This window comes from Theobroma cacao, chromosome 6 (genome assembly GCF_053813885.1).
Source record: "Theobroma cacao isolate CCN51 chromosome 6, ASM5381388v1, whole genome shotgun sequence".
Taxonomy (NCBI): Eukaryota; Viridiplantae; Streptophyta; class Magnoliopsida; order Malvales; family Malvaceae; genus Theobroma; species Theobroma cacao.
In genome coordinates this window covers 25,017,895-25,031,620 of record NC_142644.1, presented here as the reverse complement: position 1 = coordinate 25,031,620, position 13,726 = coordinate 25,017,895, and the positions used below count along the sequence as shown (strand labels likewise).

Below are 13,726 nucleotides of genomic sequence, written 5' to 3'. Positions count from 1 at the left end.
AGTAAATTAATGTGATGAACAAACTGGAACCTTTAACTTTCAAAAAAAAAAAAAAACAAACTAGTACCTTTTAAAATTAAAAAAATAACATATGTTTTGAGATTTTCATAATTTTTTTAATAAAAAAATAGACCCTTTTCTTTGTTATTTTCCTTTGTTTCGTCCATTTTTTTTTACCATTTTTCTTAAATATTTTCAAACAAATACTTAAAAAATCATGATTTGAAATTATTTTTGAAAACAAATGTTTATAAGCATACAAATTTAATTTAGATGTTTAAATTTTTAATATGACTAGAATATTTTAGATTTTTGGTAAAAGAAACAAAGGGAGAAAAGAAGAAGGAAAAAGAATAAAATAATGAAAAAAGCATGAAACCTTTTTACCATTGTACTTTTTTCTTTTTTCTCTTTTCTCTTTTCTTTTTTATTTATTCTTATTTGTTGCTAAATATTTTCTCAAAAAAATATAAATTTAAAATAATTTATACAAAAATCATGAAATATAAAAAATTCTCAATTCATATTTTTTAAAATAATAAAAATAAACATATGCTACTGCATGAAAAAGATATAAGCGATTAAAAAAATTACAACAATATTATTTAAAATCTATTCAATAAAATTTAATTACTCGATAATGCAAGGTTAATCATCTAGTTCTTTTTAAAGAAGTGTTGATGTGGCTGAAAAAAGTAAGTGTTGATGTTTTGCTTTTAATTTATAGAACAGCTAACAGGTACTGTCATGTGTTAATTTAGTATAGGAATTGATGTGCACGTTATGTCAAGCAATTCAAAGAGTAAGTAGGATGTTTTATTTCCTTCTCCAGAAGATAAGATGTCTTGATATCATAGTTTCTTAATATGGGTATCAAGTTATTTTTTTTTTAAATATTTTCATAATAAATTATATCAAAACAAACTTAATTTAAATTTGATTCACGTTAAATATCTTTAAAGAAGAGACAAGTAATATAGCTATTGACAATAAAAGCGTCACCAAATGAGATGAGAGAAATATCAAATCAAGTTCCTCAATGAAAACAAATGAATGACTTAATCTCATATGGAATAAATACGAGATATTGAAAAATTTATAAACATGATTACTGCACACCTTATCAAATTAAATTTTTGAAGAAAGAATAATTGCTTCTATGATACGCAGACTTAGTTTTATATTTCGAGAAATCAATCAATGTAAAATATTTCCTTTTTTTTTTTCAAGCATTCTTCAATTCAAAATTAAAGATGATCCCCCGCCACCTCACTACCTTGCCCCAACCTGAATAGAGAAATTATTTTTTAATAATTGCATCCAACTCATCCATATCAATATAAAAATGTTTGTTTTAAATAAAACATTTTTAGAGCTCTTTCAACATTTTAAAATAAATCATAAGTTAAATGCATTTCCATAATTTAATGGATCCCTTAGGTCTCATATCTCCTATGTAAATATAAAAGGATAAGTATGATATTTAATGTTTGATCTTTGCTTTTTTTCTTTTTTTTTTTAATTTGGTAATGTTGTTTTTTGGCAAAAAATTATTAAAAGAAACAATTATAAAGTTTAGCTGAAAATGTGAAACTATTCCTTTTTAACCTTTGGTGAAAAATTTAATGTTTTCTAACCTTTGTTTAACTCATAAAAGAGAATGTTTTTCATTAAATTAAATACCGCCATAAATAAATTAATTAATATAAATTTATACCAAACTTATAAAAAAGTTGGGCTTGGGCGCTTAGCTGGCCGCCCCAACCGAACCCAACTATTTTTTTTCAGGTTGATTTGTAAGGGAATGCTGGCTTAAATCCTGGATACGCACGTGTGGGTTCCACACACTAGATCAACAAAGCAGCCATGCGGCCCACGCCACCATCCAGGCTGCGACCAACCGATCACACCGTCCCACTTTTTAGAAAAATGATAGATGGGCGGCCACTGGGCCCCGCTAGAGTCGGTGATCGTGGAGGAAACGGGGCCCCCGTTCCCCTACCCAAAGTTTCAGACAAAGGAAATACCGTTAATCTGAAACTGTACAAACTGCTTTGCCCTTGTCTTGTAACAGTCAATCAGATGCTTCCACGTCTGCAAATTATTTGGGGATGGAAATTGTTAAAACTTTTTTACTAGTGATGATTTGTGATTTTTGTGTTGGATTAGTCTATCATGGAGTTTGAATTTAGTATATTAAACACTTAAATTTGAATGATGTCACTCCAAAATTCCAATCAAGTTTAGTGTAGTATTTGACTACAATATTTAGTATATTATTCATTATTTAATGGTAAATTATATACAATTATATATTGAGATATTATTTAGAGGTGAGTAAATATAAACCGAATTGAATAATAAAATCGAATCAAAATGAGTTCGATTTTTTTAGTTCGGTTAGTTCTGTTTTTTGAATAATTTGATTATGATAGTTCGGTTATTAAAATTAATTTGATTCAGTTTTGATTAAAAAAATTTCTAATCGAACTAACCTAACTTAAATAAGGTTATTATGAAGATTTTGCATGAAAAATAAATTCTAAACCTAATCTCTTCTCCTTTTTAGTTCCTCTTTAATTATATGAGTATCAATTTTATTTATTATCATTTTTATTATCATTTTTAATATTTTTATAGTATTGATTTATTAAGAAAAATACAGCATAAATAAAATATATACAAACAAAAAAATAAAAAATTTATCAAGTTCAATTTTTAAAAATCAAACCGAACTAACCGAATTAATTCGATTTTGGTTAGTTCAGTTTTTTTTTTTAATTGAGAGAATGAGGATTCGAATCCTGCTCTTTAGGCAGGAGGTTCGTGCACCAATCAATGAGCTAAATGTTCGGGTGCAAGTTCGGTTATTTGTATAATTCGATTCGATTTCGGTTATTTTTAAACATGAATTTAATTAGTTCGATTATTATATATAAAAAATCGAACTAATCGAAATAACTATTTGCACACCTTTTTATTCTTATGCTATCTACATGAATAACTTCTTAAGTTATTCATAAAATTGCATTTCAAAAAAAAGTTATTCATAAAATTTGAAGAAAAGAAAAATTAAATTGGTGTGGCTCTGACTCAATCACTCACTTCATATATTAAAAGTATAAGCAATTAAATTCATCTCAATCGAGATATAATTATCCAAATTTAACTCAAATATAAACAATAAAAATTGATAAAAGTTTAATTAAATTCCATTTTAGAAAATAAATGATTGAATAAAGTTAAATGCTTTCTATTTACGATTATATTATAAGACATCAAACCTCACATTAATATTTTAATTAATAAACAAAATTAATTGCAGTTTAAATGTACTCATGCTAATGGTCTTTCACCCACCTAACGAAGTAGCAACCAAACTCCTTTGAGAAAAAGAAAAAAATAGGGCAGTTTTAAATAAAAAAATTGATAATACAAAGTCATGCCATAGAATTACTGCCGAGTTAAAATCGTTTTTATGCGTGGCGAAACATGATTGGCCAGTGTACAAAAACCGGAGGAAAAGTTACCGGGTGAAAAAAGTTCAGAAGTTCAGAACCCCTTCCCAATTCTTAATTATTTCTAAAAAAAAAAAAGGAAATTAGTTTGACGGTATAATTAGCCAAAAAAAAAGGTTAATAGGATTAATATGCTTTGCGCTCTTTCATTACAGGACCAGTCAAGCCCACTTTTAAAGAACAAAAATATAAAAGGGAAAAGGAGCTTCAAAATGCCCCTTTGAGGTCGATCAAATCTCTCTTTCTCTCTCTCTCTCTCTCTCTCTTTTTCTGTCTTTCATTGAAATCGATCTCCTCATATTTTGAGCCATCAATTTCAAAGAAGATTCAATGGGTACACTCTCTCATCTTAATCTCTTCGTTTTTTTTCTTTTATTTTTTGCATTATTATTGTCCCTCTATTTATAGCTCTTTTCATTGATCCGTTTCTTCCTTTTTATTAATTAATTAATTGTGCGGTTTCTTGTTTAATTTTGTAATAGAATGGGAAGGAGAACGTTAAAGCTTGCAACGTCGCCTTAAGGACTTTTTTCTTATTAATAAAATGAGTGATGCGATTTGTTTTATATGAAAATTTGGATTTTAATTTGGTTTTAGGTTTTTAAGTGGCCTGAGCTTTTTTAAGTAGTGTAAATCTGAAAGTTGTTCGTGATGTTTGGATCGGGACCGTTGATGAATTTATGTTTATTGCATGCTTGGTTGCCGAGAAAACAAAGGAAAATGAAAGAAATGGGATATTGAATTATGAGCTCTATAACTATTTAATACGCTAAATTTCTCCATCAAAACCAATAAATATATTTGTTTTATGAGGTATTCTTAAATATCTTTTTCCTTGATCAATTGATATGGGGAATTTAATTTTAAATTAACAGGGAAATTTTTAGTTTGTTTTAAAAAAAAAAAGTAATAGGGCTGTTTAGTATTGTTTATTGTGTAAACTTTGTCTGTTGACTGACACATGGTGGACTTTTTGTTTCTCAGCAAAGAGTGAGGAATGCTGTTCTACTCAACTTATTGATGGAGATGGTATATTCAATGATACTGGAATTGACCAATTTATCAAGGAAGTAAAACTTGGAGAATGCGGGCTATCATATGCCGTGGTTTCTATCATGGGACCACAAAGCAGCGGTATGCTATGATATCTTAGTGACATCTTGCTTTATAATTATGCTTTCCTTGTTCCTGAGGTGTCTATTCATACTAAACTACTTCATTTATATATTGTGCATTTTGTTTAATCATATTGAATTATAAATATGTGGGATACGAGTGAGAGTTGATCAGTTGGAAGTTCATTCACCTCAATTTTGGGCAAAATCATATTTTCATATCTATCTTTGATATGAACTTGTTCATGCGTGATATTGTTGGATTACATCTGTAATTAGTTTTATATCTATCTTTTTTGTATCAATGTTCTGATTCTAATAAAAGCCATGAATGATTTTATTTATTTGGTGTTTTATCATTTTATGGTAGCTATGTGAGTTCTGGTCATTCCATTTGAAGTTTCACTTTGTTTTCCATGATCTTGACAGGTAAAAGCACACTCTTAAATAATTTGTTTGGTACCAATTTCAGGGAAATGGATGCATTTAAAGGAAGGTAAGTTATGTTGCTTTAATAACACATTGCTTTTGTTTCAATTGGCTCAAACAACTGATGGGATGTGCCTCTTGTCAGGTCGCAAACCACTAAAGGTATTTGGCTGGCAAACTGTGCTGGTATAGAGCCTTGCACTCTAGTAATGGATTTGGAGGGTACCGATGGAAGAGAACGTGGGGAGGTGCTGTTGCTAGCTTGCATTCTATCATTAACATATATTGTGCAAACATTGATACTACATGGTTTTATATACCAATAAGTACTTTTGCTTGCTCTTTTATTTGCCTCTCTTTGCCTTTATTACTTAAAAATCTTTTTTGCCTGTTTTGCAAAACATAGGATTCATGATATCCCTCTTCCCCTGCCCCCAATGGAAAAGAAATAAAAAGAAGATTTATGGATACACATTTGGATTAATCAAGTAGGTATTTCCCTAGGACCTTGCTTTGGTGGCAATTTGTCTACTAGGTCCTCTAAATAATTCTTGGATATTCAATGACTTGGTGACCTAATTTGCTATTGGATATATATATTGCTAATGATTTGGTAGCTGTAGTAATGGTTGTAATATTCAATGAATTTTAGCTGAGAGTAAGATTCAAATTAAAGGCCAGTCATTAGGTTTTTTTTTTTTTCTTTTGCTCAAGATTTTAATTCTGAATTACCTTTTTTTTCTGTAATAAAATTCCACCATAGTTGATATTTATATAATAACATGATTTTCAAGGAAATGGATTAGTAGATTGTTCATGAAATTGAAGAAATGAAATTGATCATGTCGAAGAAGAAAATTTGGTATTTTACCTTAGATTTTTAAGTTAAAAGAAGCCTTAGTATATTTTGAATGCCTTAATAGTGGTCTTGCTGCACTAATAATGTGAGAGCTATAGTGATGGATCAAGCTGAATCAAATCAATAGTTGGTTCAGATTATAAAAGTTGAATATGAAGTGTATATCTATGTGTATTTTTGCTTGTTGAGTTCTATTGGATTTTCCTTTGTTTTATGAAAGATGGAGAGGAAGAGAGATTCTTGCTTATTTACATATTATTTATTTATTGTTTGCCTTATTCCAGGATGACACAGCATTTGAAAAACAAAGTGCACTTTTTGCATTGGCGGTTTCAGATATAGTACTCATAAACATGTAAGGTTTGGCACCCACATGGTGCTTGATATAGTTTTGGACATTCCTTTTAAGTTAAGTGGTATCATTAGTATGTGTAAGTAATATTCTTGAGCAACTTTCAATTAGGTGGTGCCATGATATTGGTCGTGAGCAAGCTGCAAATAAGCCTCTTCTGAAGACTGTGTTCCAGGTATTCATGATCTCCCTGCCCTTCCTAAGCATTGCCTGAATTTCTATTGGTTTTGTTATTAAATTGGTTGTATTATTGCAGGTCATGATGCGATTGTTTAGTCCCCGCAAAACGACTTTGATGTTTGTCATACGTGATAAAACAAGGGTGGGTACCTTTCTTCTATTATGGAACATGTTGTGCTTGGAGAGCTTTTTTTTATTTCACTACATTCCTTAACTTATTATTATTGTTATTGTTGTTGTTGTTGTTATTATTGAGTCTAACTGAAGGATTTTCTAATTTCAATTGAGTTTAAGGTGACTTGAAATATTCCTTGTTTGCAGACACCACTGGAAAATTTAGAGCCTGTTCTAAGAGAAGATATTCAGAAGGTACAGATATGTGGTGCCTATGCTTCTTTACTTTTCCGATTAACTTCAGTAATGTTTCTTCTGACCCATTTTTCTTGAACTGCAGATATGGGACTCAGTACCTAAGCCACAAGCGCATAAGGAAACTCCATTAAGTGAATTTTTCAATGTATGACGTTGGGGTTTTATGCAACATAAGTTTAATGTCTCTCTATACTTTTGCCTTGAGTTTTGCTTTTGAAAATTTAATGCTATTGCTGATAATGGCCAGGTTGAGGTTGTTGCACTTTCTAGTTATGAAGAAAAGGAAGAGCAATTTAAAGAGCAGGTACCCTATCTGTGTTTATGTCATATCATAAGGACATTCAGTATACATAGCATGCAAATGAAAGTTTCACACTATTAGCTCTTTGGAAAATTGTTTACATGATAGGAAGTTGGATAATCTACTTGTAAATTTGTGATGTCCCCATATTGATTGTTTGATGACTTCCTCATTTTTCTCATTCAAGTAGTTGCTTTTCTTTTTTTTTCCAGTTGTCCTGGTTGTGCTGTGTAGTTTACTTTTTCTTGAGATGGCTTTAATAAAGGATCTTTTTCACCGTTTATACTTTTCCTGTATGTTGGATAATGATGTTGAAGTTTTTGACTTAATGACATGTAAATAGGCAGTTTGTCTGATTCTATTATTATTGCTGAAGGTTGCTAATTTGAGACAACGATTCTTCCACTCTATTGCACCGGGTGGGCTTGCTGGAGATCGGAGGGGAGCGGTACCTGCTTCAGGGTTTTCTTTTAGTGCACAACAGATCTGGAAAGTCATTAAGGAGAATAAGGACCTTGACCTTCCAGCCCATAAGGTAACCTTTTGGACATTATTTTGACTTTAACTTGGATGAAATCTGTAAATCTTGTTAAAGTTTCTATTATACATGTTTGCCTGTAGGTCATGGTGGCTACAGTACGCTGTGAAGAAATAGCCAACGAAAAGTATGTTAGTTTCATGGCAAATGAGGTACTTGCACGTGCAAATATGTGTTATTCGTAAACATATTTTCATCCATAGATGCACGTATTTTTTGGGAGCTGGCTATTTTTCTTGAAACTGAAACTAACCTATTATTTCATATGACAGAATTGGTGTCTGTTAGAAGAAGCTGTACAGTCTGGTCCAATTGCTGGCTTTGGGAAGAAGTTGAATTCAATTCTCTACACTTTTCTATCAGAGTAAGACTACTTTACTGAAATTAAGATAATTGTTTCAGATAATCGTTTCAGTGTCTTAAGTTACAAATATGACTTGTTTATGGCTAGTATCTTGTATAAGCAATGACCATTTGAGCATTAAAGAATATGGATTTGATTCATTTTATCAAAGTGACTGGACAGAGATAATTGTTTCAGTGTCAAAATTACAAATATGACTTGTTTATGGCTAGTATCTTATATAAGTAATGACCATTTGAGCATTAAAGAATATAGGTTTGATTCATTTTATCAAAGTGATTGGACACAACTCTGGTACTACAGGATGATTAGGAATCTGGTGACAACTCATTGGTAACCCGATAACTTGTGCGTCATGATGGTGATAATGGTATATTGCTTGATTAAATGGGTGGATGAAAATATATCTTGAGGCATACCTTGGCCAAATAAGAGCCATTCTAAGGATAAACTTTAAAATTGTTGCTTTTTTCTGTACTTATTTTCCATGGTTTATTACCATATCAGTGACATCAAGTTCTTTGTTTCTTTTATTCTGATTTTAGGTATGAGGCAGAAGCCACATATTTTGATGAAGGTGTCAGATCTGCAAAGCGGAAGCAGCTTGAAGAAAAACTGCTCCAAGTATTAGCACTCTACTGTATTCTTGACCAATTTTTGTTGGTTTTGTAGGATTTCTCAACTCATTTGCCTTTGGTCTTCTGATTTAGCTTGTCCAACCAGCATACCAATCCATGCTAGGACATTTGAGGTCTGGAACTCTTGAAAAATTCAAGGAAGCATTTGAGAAGGCTTTGAATGGAGGGGAGGGGTTTTCTATGGCTGCTCGCAACTGCACTGAATCCTATATGGCTTTGTTTGATGAAGGATGTGCAGGTATTGTTGAACTTCATGACTCCTTTTAGCTATAAACTGACAGAGAAACAAAAGCTACAAAACACAAGTTCAAGAGCCATATGGGAAATAGTTCATTAAAAAGGTTTGTTGGGCAATAAATAATTCCTTTAAGAAAAAGTGCTTTGCTAAACCATTACTCAGAATTAGAACTTCAAATGATGAGACTTGGTTATATTGGTTGCATTTAATAGGTTTGGTACCATAGTTGTGAGTCAGTGAGGGTTTTTTTTCTTTTTTTGCTTGATAAGGCAGACTTGAGTACATATAGAGTTTGACATCAATTTTGCAGATGCTGTTGTTGAATTAGCAAACTGGGATTCCTCTAAAGTGAGAGATAAGCTACATCGTGATATTGATGCACATGTTGCTTCTGTCCGAGCTGCCAAGCTTTCAGAGCTTACTTCATCATACGAGGTATGACAACTTGACTCTGTCCTTTGTAACCATTTACTTTATTTGAGTGACTATCCTCATGATTATTGACAATTTTACTATTTCCAAATCACTTGCATTTTAGAAATCCTCACCAATGAAGCAATATTATGACAAGTTGGGGATAGAGTAATCTGACAAAATTTTTAAGTGGGATTTGTGTATCATTTTAAGTTGTGGGTTGCAAGGAGCAAGGTGAACTGAAGTTGATACTATGGTGTTATGATGTTTGTTTTCACTGTCTTGCTAGTTGTTGAAAATTTCAAGTTGTTGCATACAGTGTGCAGTACTTTAAAAGTAATTTTAGCCCAATTAACTAAGATGCCATATTAACAGTTGGTTTGTTAATACTTCACTGTGTTGCTAGTTGTAGAAATTTTGACATTGATACAATGTGCTTTACTTTAGAAATACTTGAAGCCCAATTAAATAAGATGTCACATTAAACAATTGGGTTATTAAACCTTTACTATATGGGCATCCAATCTACTATCTAGGTCTGAATAAGAAAGGCCTGGAATTTTCTAGTTGAATTCTTTTGAGGAGCATGGATTTGAACCCTTAGGTGTTTTTTTTTTTTTTTTTTCTGAGGATATGCTATGTAGGATAAACAATGAATTACTTCATATCAATGTTGGCATGTGATGTTATTACTGTTATCTTGTGCGTTGGATTTCTGTGTTGTATGTAGTTGAGGACTTCCATAATGTTGACTTATCCACAGCACATGTTTATAACTGGAATTTGAAATCATCATTTGGAATCATACTGTTAATTATGATGCATTTGCAGGCAAAGCTGAATGAGGCATTATCAGGACCCGTTGAAGCACTTTTAGATGGAGCAAGTAATGAGACCTGGCCAGCAATAAGGAAACTTCTCCAGCGTGAAACTGAATCAGCTATCTCTGGACTGTCCGGTGCCCTCTCTGGTTTTGACATGGATGAACAAACCAAGGACAAGATGCTAACAAGTTTAGAAGATTATGCAAGAGGTGTGGTTGAAGCAAAAGCAAGAGAAGAAGCTGGAAGGGTACTGATCCGTATGAAGGACAGGTAATAACACATTTTGACATTTGAGTTAAAAGTTTTTGATTTGCTTGATGTCATACATTATCATAATTGACTGCAAATTTGCATTACAGGTTTTCAACATTGTTTAGTCATGATTCTGATTCAATGCCACGGGTTTGGACGGGGAAGGAAGATATTCGAGCCATCACTAAAACTGCTCGCTCTGCAGTATGTTTATGTATTATCATTTGTTGGATCTTAAGAATTATGCTACGTATTCTCTGCTAAATTTGTTTATTATCCTTTGCCAGTCCTTGAAATTGCTATCTGTTATGGCTGCAATTCGGTTGGATGATAATGCTGATAATATTGAGAATACATTATCTTCTGCGTTGGTGGACACCAAAAATAATGCTGCTGTTACTGATAGGAGCATTACAGCATTTGATCCACTAGCCTCAAGCACTTGGGAGCAGGTGAAGTCTTGTTCTTGCTGAGGATCTTTATGAGATTTAGTTGGTCTATACAAACTGCTTGATTATTGCATACTCTACTTGTATGTTTTATTGACTTGTCTATGCCTCACTTGGATTAAATATGGAAAATCACAATTACCTGGATTTGTCTGACAATAAATGTTGCAAAAATATTCCTGTACAAATTTGTGTGGCATTCGCCAACTACATGTGCAGAAGTGAAGCAACCCTAGGGTCTTGATACATTTTATGACAAATGCCTCTCTCTTTCTCTCTTACATTGTACCTACATTGTTGGACAGTGTCTTTTCCTCAATGGATCATGCATAATTATTTTTATGTCTGATTTTGTTTGGTACAGGTTCCACCTGCCAAGACTTTGATCACACCTGTCCAGTGCAAGTCTTTGTGGCGGCAATTCAGGGCAGAGACAGAGTACAGTGTCACTCAGGCCATTTCTGCTCAGGCATGATTTTAAAAATTCTAATAATCTTGAAGATTTCGTTTTCTTCCCTTCCCTATCCAATATTGATATGAATTCTCATGGCATTATGTTAACTAAAATATAAGAAATCTCATTAAATTCTAATGCTGCATTAATAATAGCCAGAGTGTCTTAAGAAGTGTGAGGAAAATAATTCTATTGCAATTACCTTAGCTGACTTTAGTTGATTGTATTATCTATTGCTCCTTAATTTAAAAGTGGCTCCAGAAACTCCGTTGAGTTACCCTAATTTTGCACATGTATTGCCCTTTGGTAGCAAATACATTATTCCTGTCAAGTATTTTGGTTTAGGTAGACATTTTATTGTCAATGCGTCTCTTTTTTTTCTGAGTTTTCTGGTGCCTGATTAGTTTTCTTCTACTTCCAGGAAGCCAACAAGCGTAACAACAACTGGTTGCCACCTCCATGGGCAATTGTTGCATTGATTGTCTTGGGATTTAATGAATTTATGACTCTTCTAAGGTGCATGTTGCACTTGTAGCTGTGAATTGATTTTGCTCAGTATTCAATGATATTATCCTTGTCTGCCGCTGGTGCTTACTTCTAGATATCTTCATTGCAGAAATCCTTTATATCTGGGTGTCATCTTTGTGGGTTTTCTAATTATGAAGGCCCTATGGGTGCAGCTTGACATTTCGGGTGAATTCCGCAATGGCGCTGTGAGTGTTCAACTAAACTTTTGTCTGTCCCCTGTTTAGTTGTGAGCATGCTTAGAATATTTGATTAGCCAATGGCTCAAGAATTCATGTTTAACTTCTTTATCTCCTTTTTTTTTTTCTTCCATGCACTGCTCTGTGGTTGTGTTTTACACTACAATGCATCGAAACAATTTACTTTAACATTTAAACTTTTGGGTGTTGTAAATTGACATCGCAAAATAGATTGCTGGAGAAGATTTGCTTCACTTTAAAATTTAAACATGGTTGTTGGATACTTTTTATTTTACTATTTTTTATGTCATTGATCTCCACTTTGCAGCTCATAAAAATTATAATTGATGTATCCATCATGGGAAATTAATTCTTAGAGTGTGTTCAATTGCTGTCTGGATGGAACTTCAAAATGCAATTTTCAGTATCATGCATGGCATTCCATAGTTTACTGACCAAGCACGATTATTTAGTAAACTTCTTGAACTTAATGACGCCATTGAGAACTATTAAGTACCTTAGCCTTTAATCCTTCAGATTATTTTTATTTTCATTCTGATTAGTCTGTTTCGATTGAAAGACTTATTTATGACTTTTTATGCTTGCAGCTTCCCGGGCTTCTCTCCTTATCTACCAAGTTCCTTCCCACTGTTATGAACCTTCTCAGAAAGTTAGCAGAGGAGGGGCAAATACCTGCAAATAACAATCCTCAGAGAAACCCAGCTGTAGCATCTAAGGGCTTCCAAAACGGAAGCACCAGCAGTGATTTGTCATCGAGTGCTTCATCTGAAGTAACTTCATCAGGGAATGGGACCGAGTACTCCAGCCCCACAAAAGAAGACTGAGGAACTCATTAGAATAGAATACGTTCATTGTGTTTTGGAGATGCCTGTGTTGTGCTCGCTTTCACGATGGGGTGATTTTTATGTTTTATTATGGTCCATGAAAAATATATAACTCTTCCAAGAAAGTGAGAGTTACGTATCTGGAAAAGGCATTTATTTTTGTGCAAGTGCCGCATACAAAGGGGCCACGCTTGCTTGCGATAGAGGCCCATTAAATAGGTTTTTTTCTTTTTGCCCTTTATTCTTCACGCTAGGCTTTAATCTTATATTTATTGTTTGTTGGCTAAGCTGTAAGGCCTTTTTTTTTTTATTATTTTAAATTATACTTCGATGGCTTTTGGTTATGCTTGTTTTCACCCAATTTTGTCTTATGAGTATTTGTAATGTCATTTTCGTTTGTATGCAACTGAAAAAATTGTTCACGGCCTCTTTCAGCTGTCGTACATTTATTCCTTACCTTCATTGATGGTTGTGGCCCGTGGGTGGGTAATGAGTTTTCTCACACACTTTCCTCCGCCAAGCAAAGTGCTCTGAGCTTTGAGGAGTAGAGGCAAGGCAATGCCTATTTGCTAAAATCATTAATGATCTTCGACTTTTTCCACCCCTTGTCCCTCAAGAAATCAAAAAAAGATAAAAACACTTGTTTGGTTACTTTCAGCAGCTGACCTGTTTTTTATGGGTTTCCTTCTTTTCTTGTGAATGCCAATGGTACGGACCTTAAAAGCGTTGGCAGAAATCAACATGATGTGTATTTTCGTTGCATCAAAGCTGTCAGTGCGGGGGCCGTTTGAGACCCGAGAATAGAGCGGTTTCATGCTTGAGAGCAATAAATTGATATTAGGCTTTGATTCTATCTATATATTGATCAATTTCTGATCAA

At 33.0% G+C, this 13,726-nt stretch overlaps 1 protein-coding gene across 2 annotated transcripts; it reads left to right on the top strand.

Moving 5' to 3' along the window:
* Positions 1–3,671: 3,671 nt before the first annotated feature.
* Positions 3,672–13,273, top strand: LOC18596154 (protein ROOT HAIR DEFECTIVE 3-like). 2 transcript variants are annotated; one of them, XM_088807491.1, is made up of 23 exons: positions 3,672–3,852; positions 4,503–4,652; positions 5,106–5,129; positions 5,208–5,310; positions 6,206–6,276; positions 6,385–6,448; positions 6,530–6,595; positions 6,775–6,822; positions 6,908–6,970; positions 7,073–7,129; positions 7,503–7,661; positions 7,748–7,816; positions 7,937–8,028; positions 8,574–8,652; positions 8,739–8,904; positions 9,215–9,339; positions 10,150–10,412; positions 10,502–10,598; positions 10,682–10,846; positions 11,208–11,312; positions 11,719–11,813; positions 11,914–12,010; positions 12,610–13,273. In XM_088807491.1, the coding sequence occupies exons 2-23, from the start codon at positions 4,603–4,605 to the stop codon at positions 12,844–12,846; spliced, it is 2,295 nt and encodes a 764-aa protein (XP_088663617.1). In that variant the 5' UTR covers positions 3,672–3,852; positions 4,503–4,602; the 3' UTR covers positions 12,847–13,273. The 2 variants fall into 2 exon arrangements, with proteins under 2 accessions (XP_088663617.1, XP_007024515.2); XM_007024453.3 differs by having other exon boundaries at positions 5,063–5,129.
* The last annotated feature ends 453 nt before the right edge of the window (positions 13,274–13,726 follow it).

Bases quoted from the DNA above. Each gene is read 5' to 3' on its own strand.
- LOC18596154 (XM_007024453.3), top strand. The intron at 6,823-6,907 runs GTACAGATATGT...CTTGAACTGCAG, and splicing joins TAAGAGAAGATATTCAGAAG to ATATGGGACTCAGTACCTAA. The intron at 9,340-10,149 runs GTATGACAACTT...ATGCATTTGCAG, and splicing joins AGCTTACTTCATCATACGAG to GCAAAGCTGAATGAGGCATT.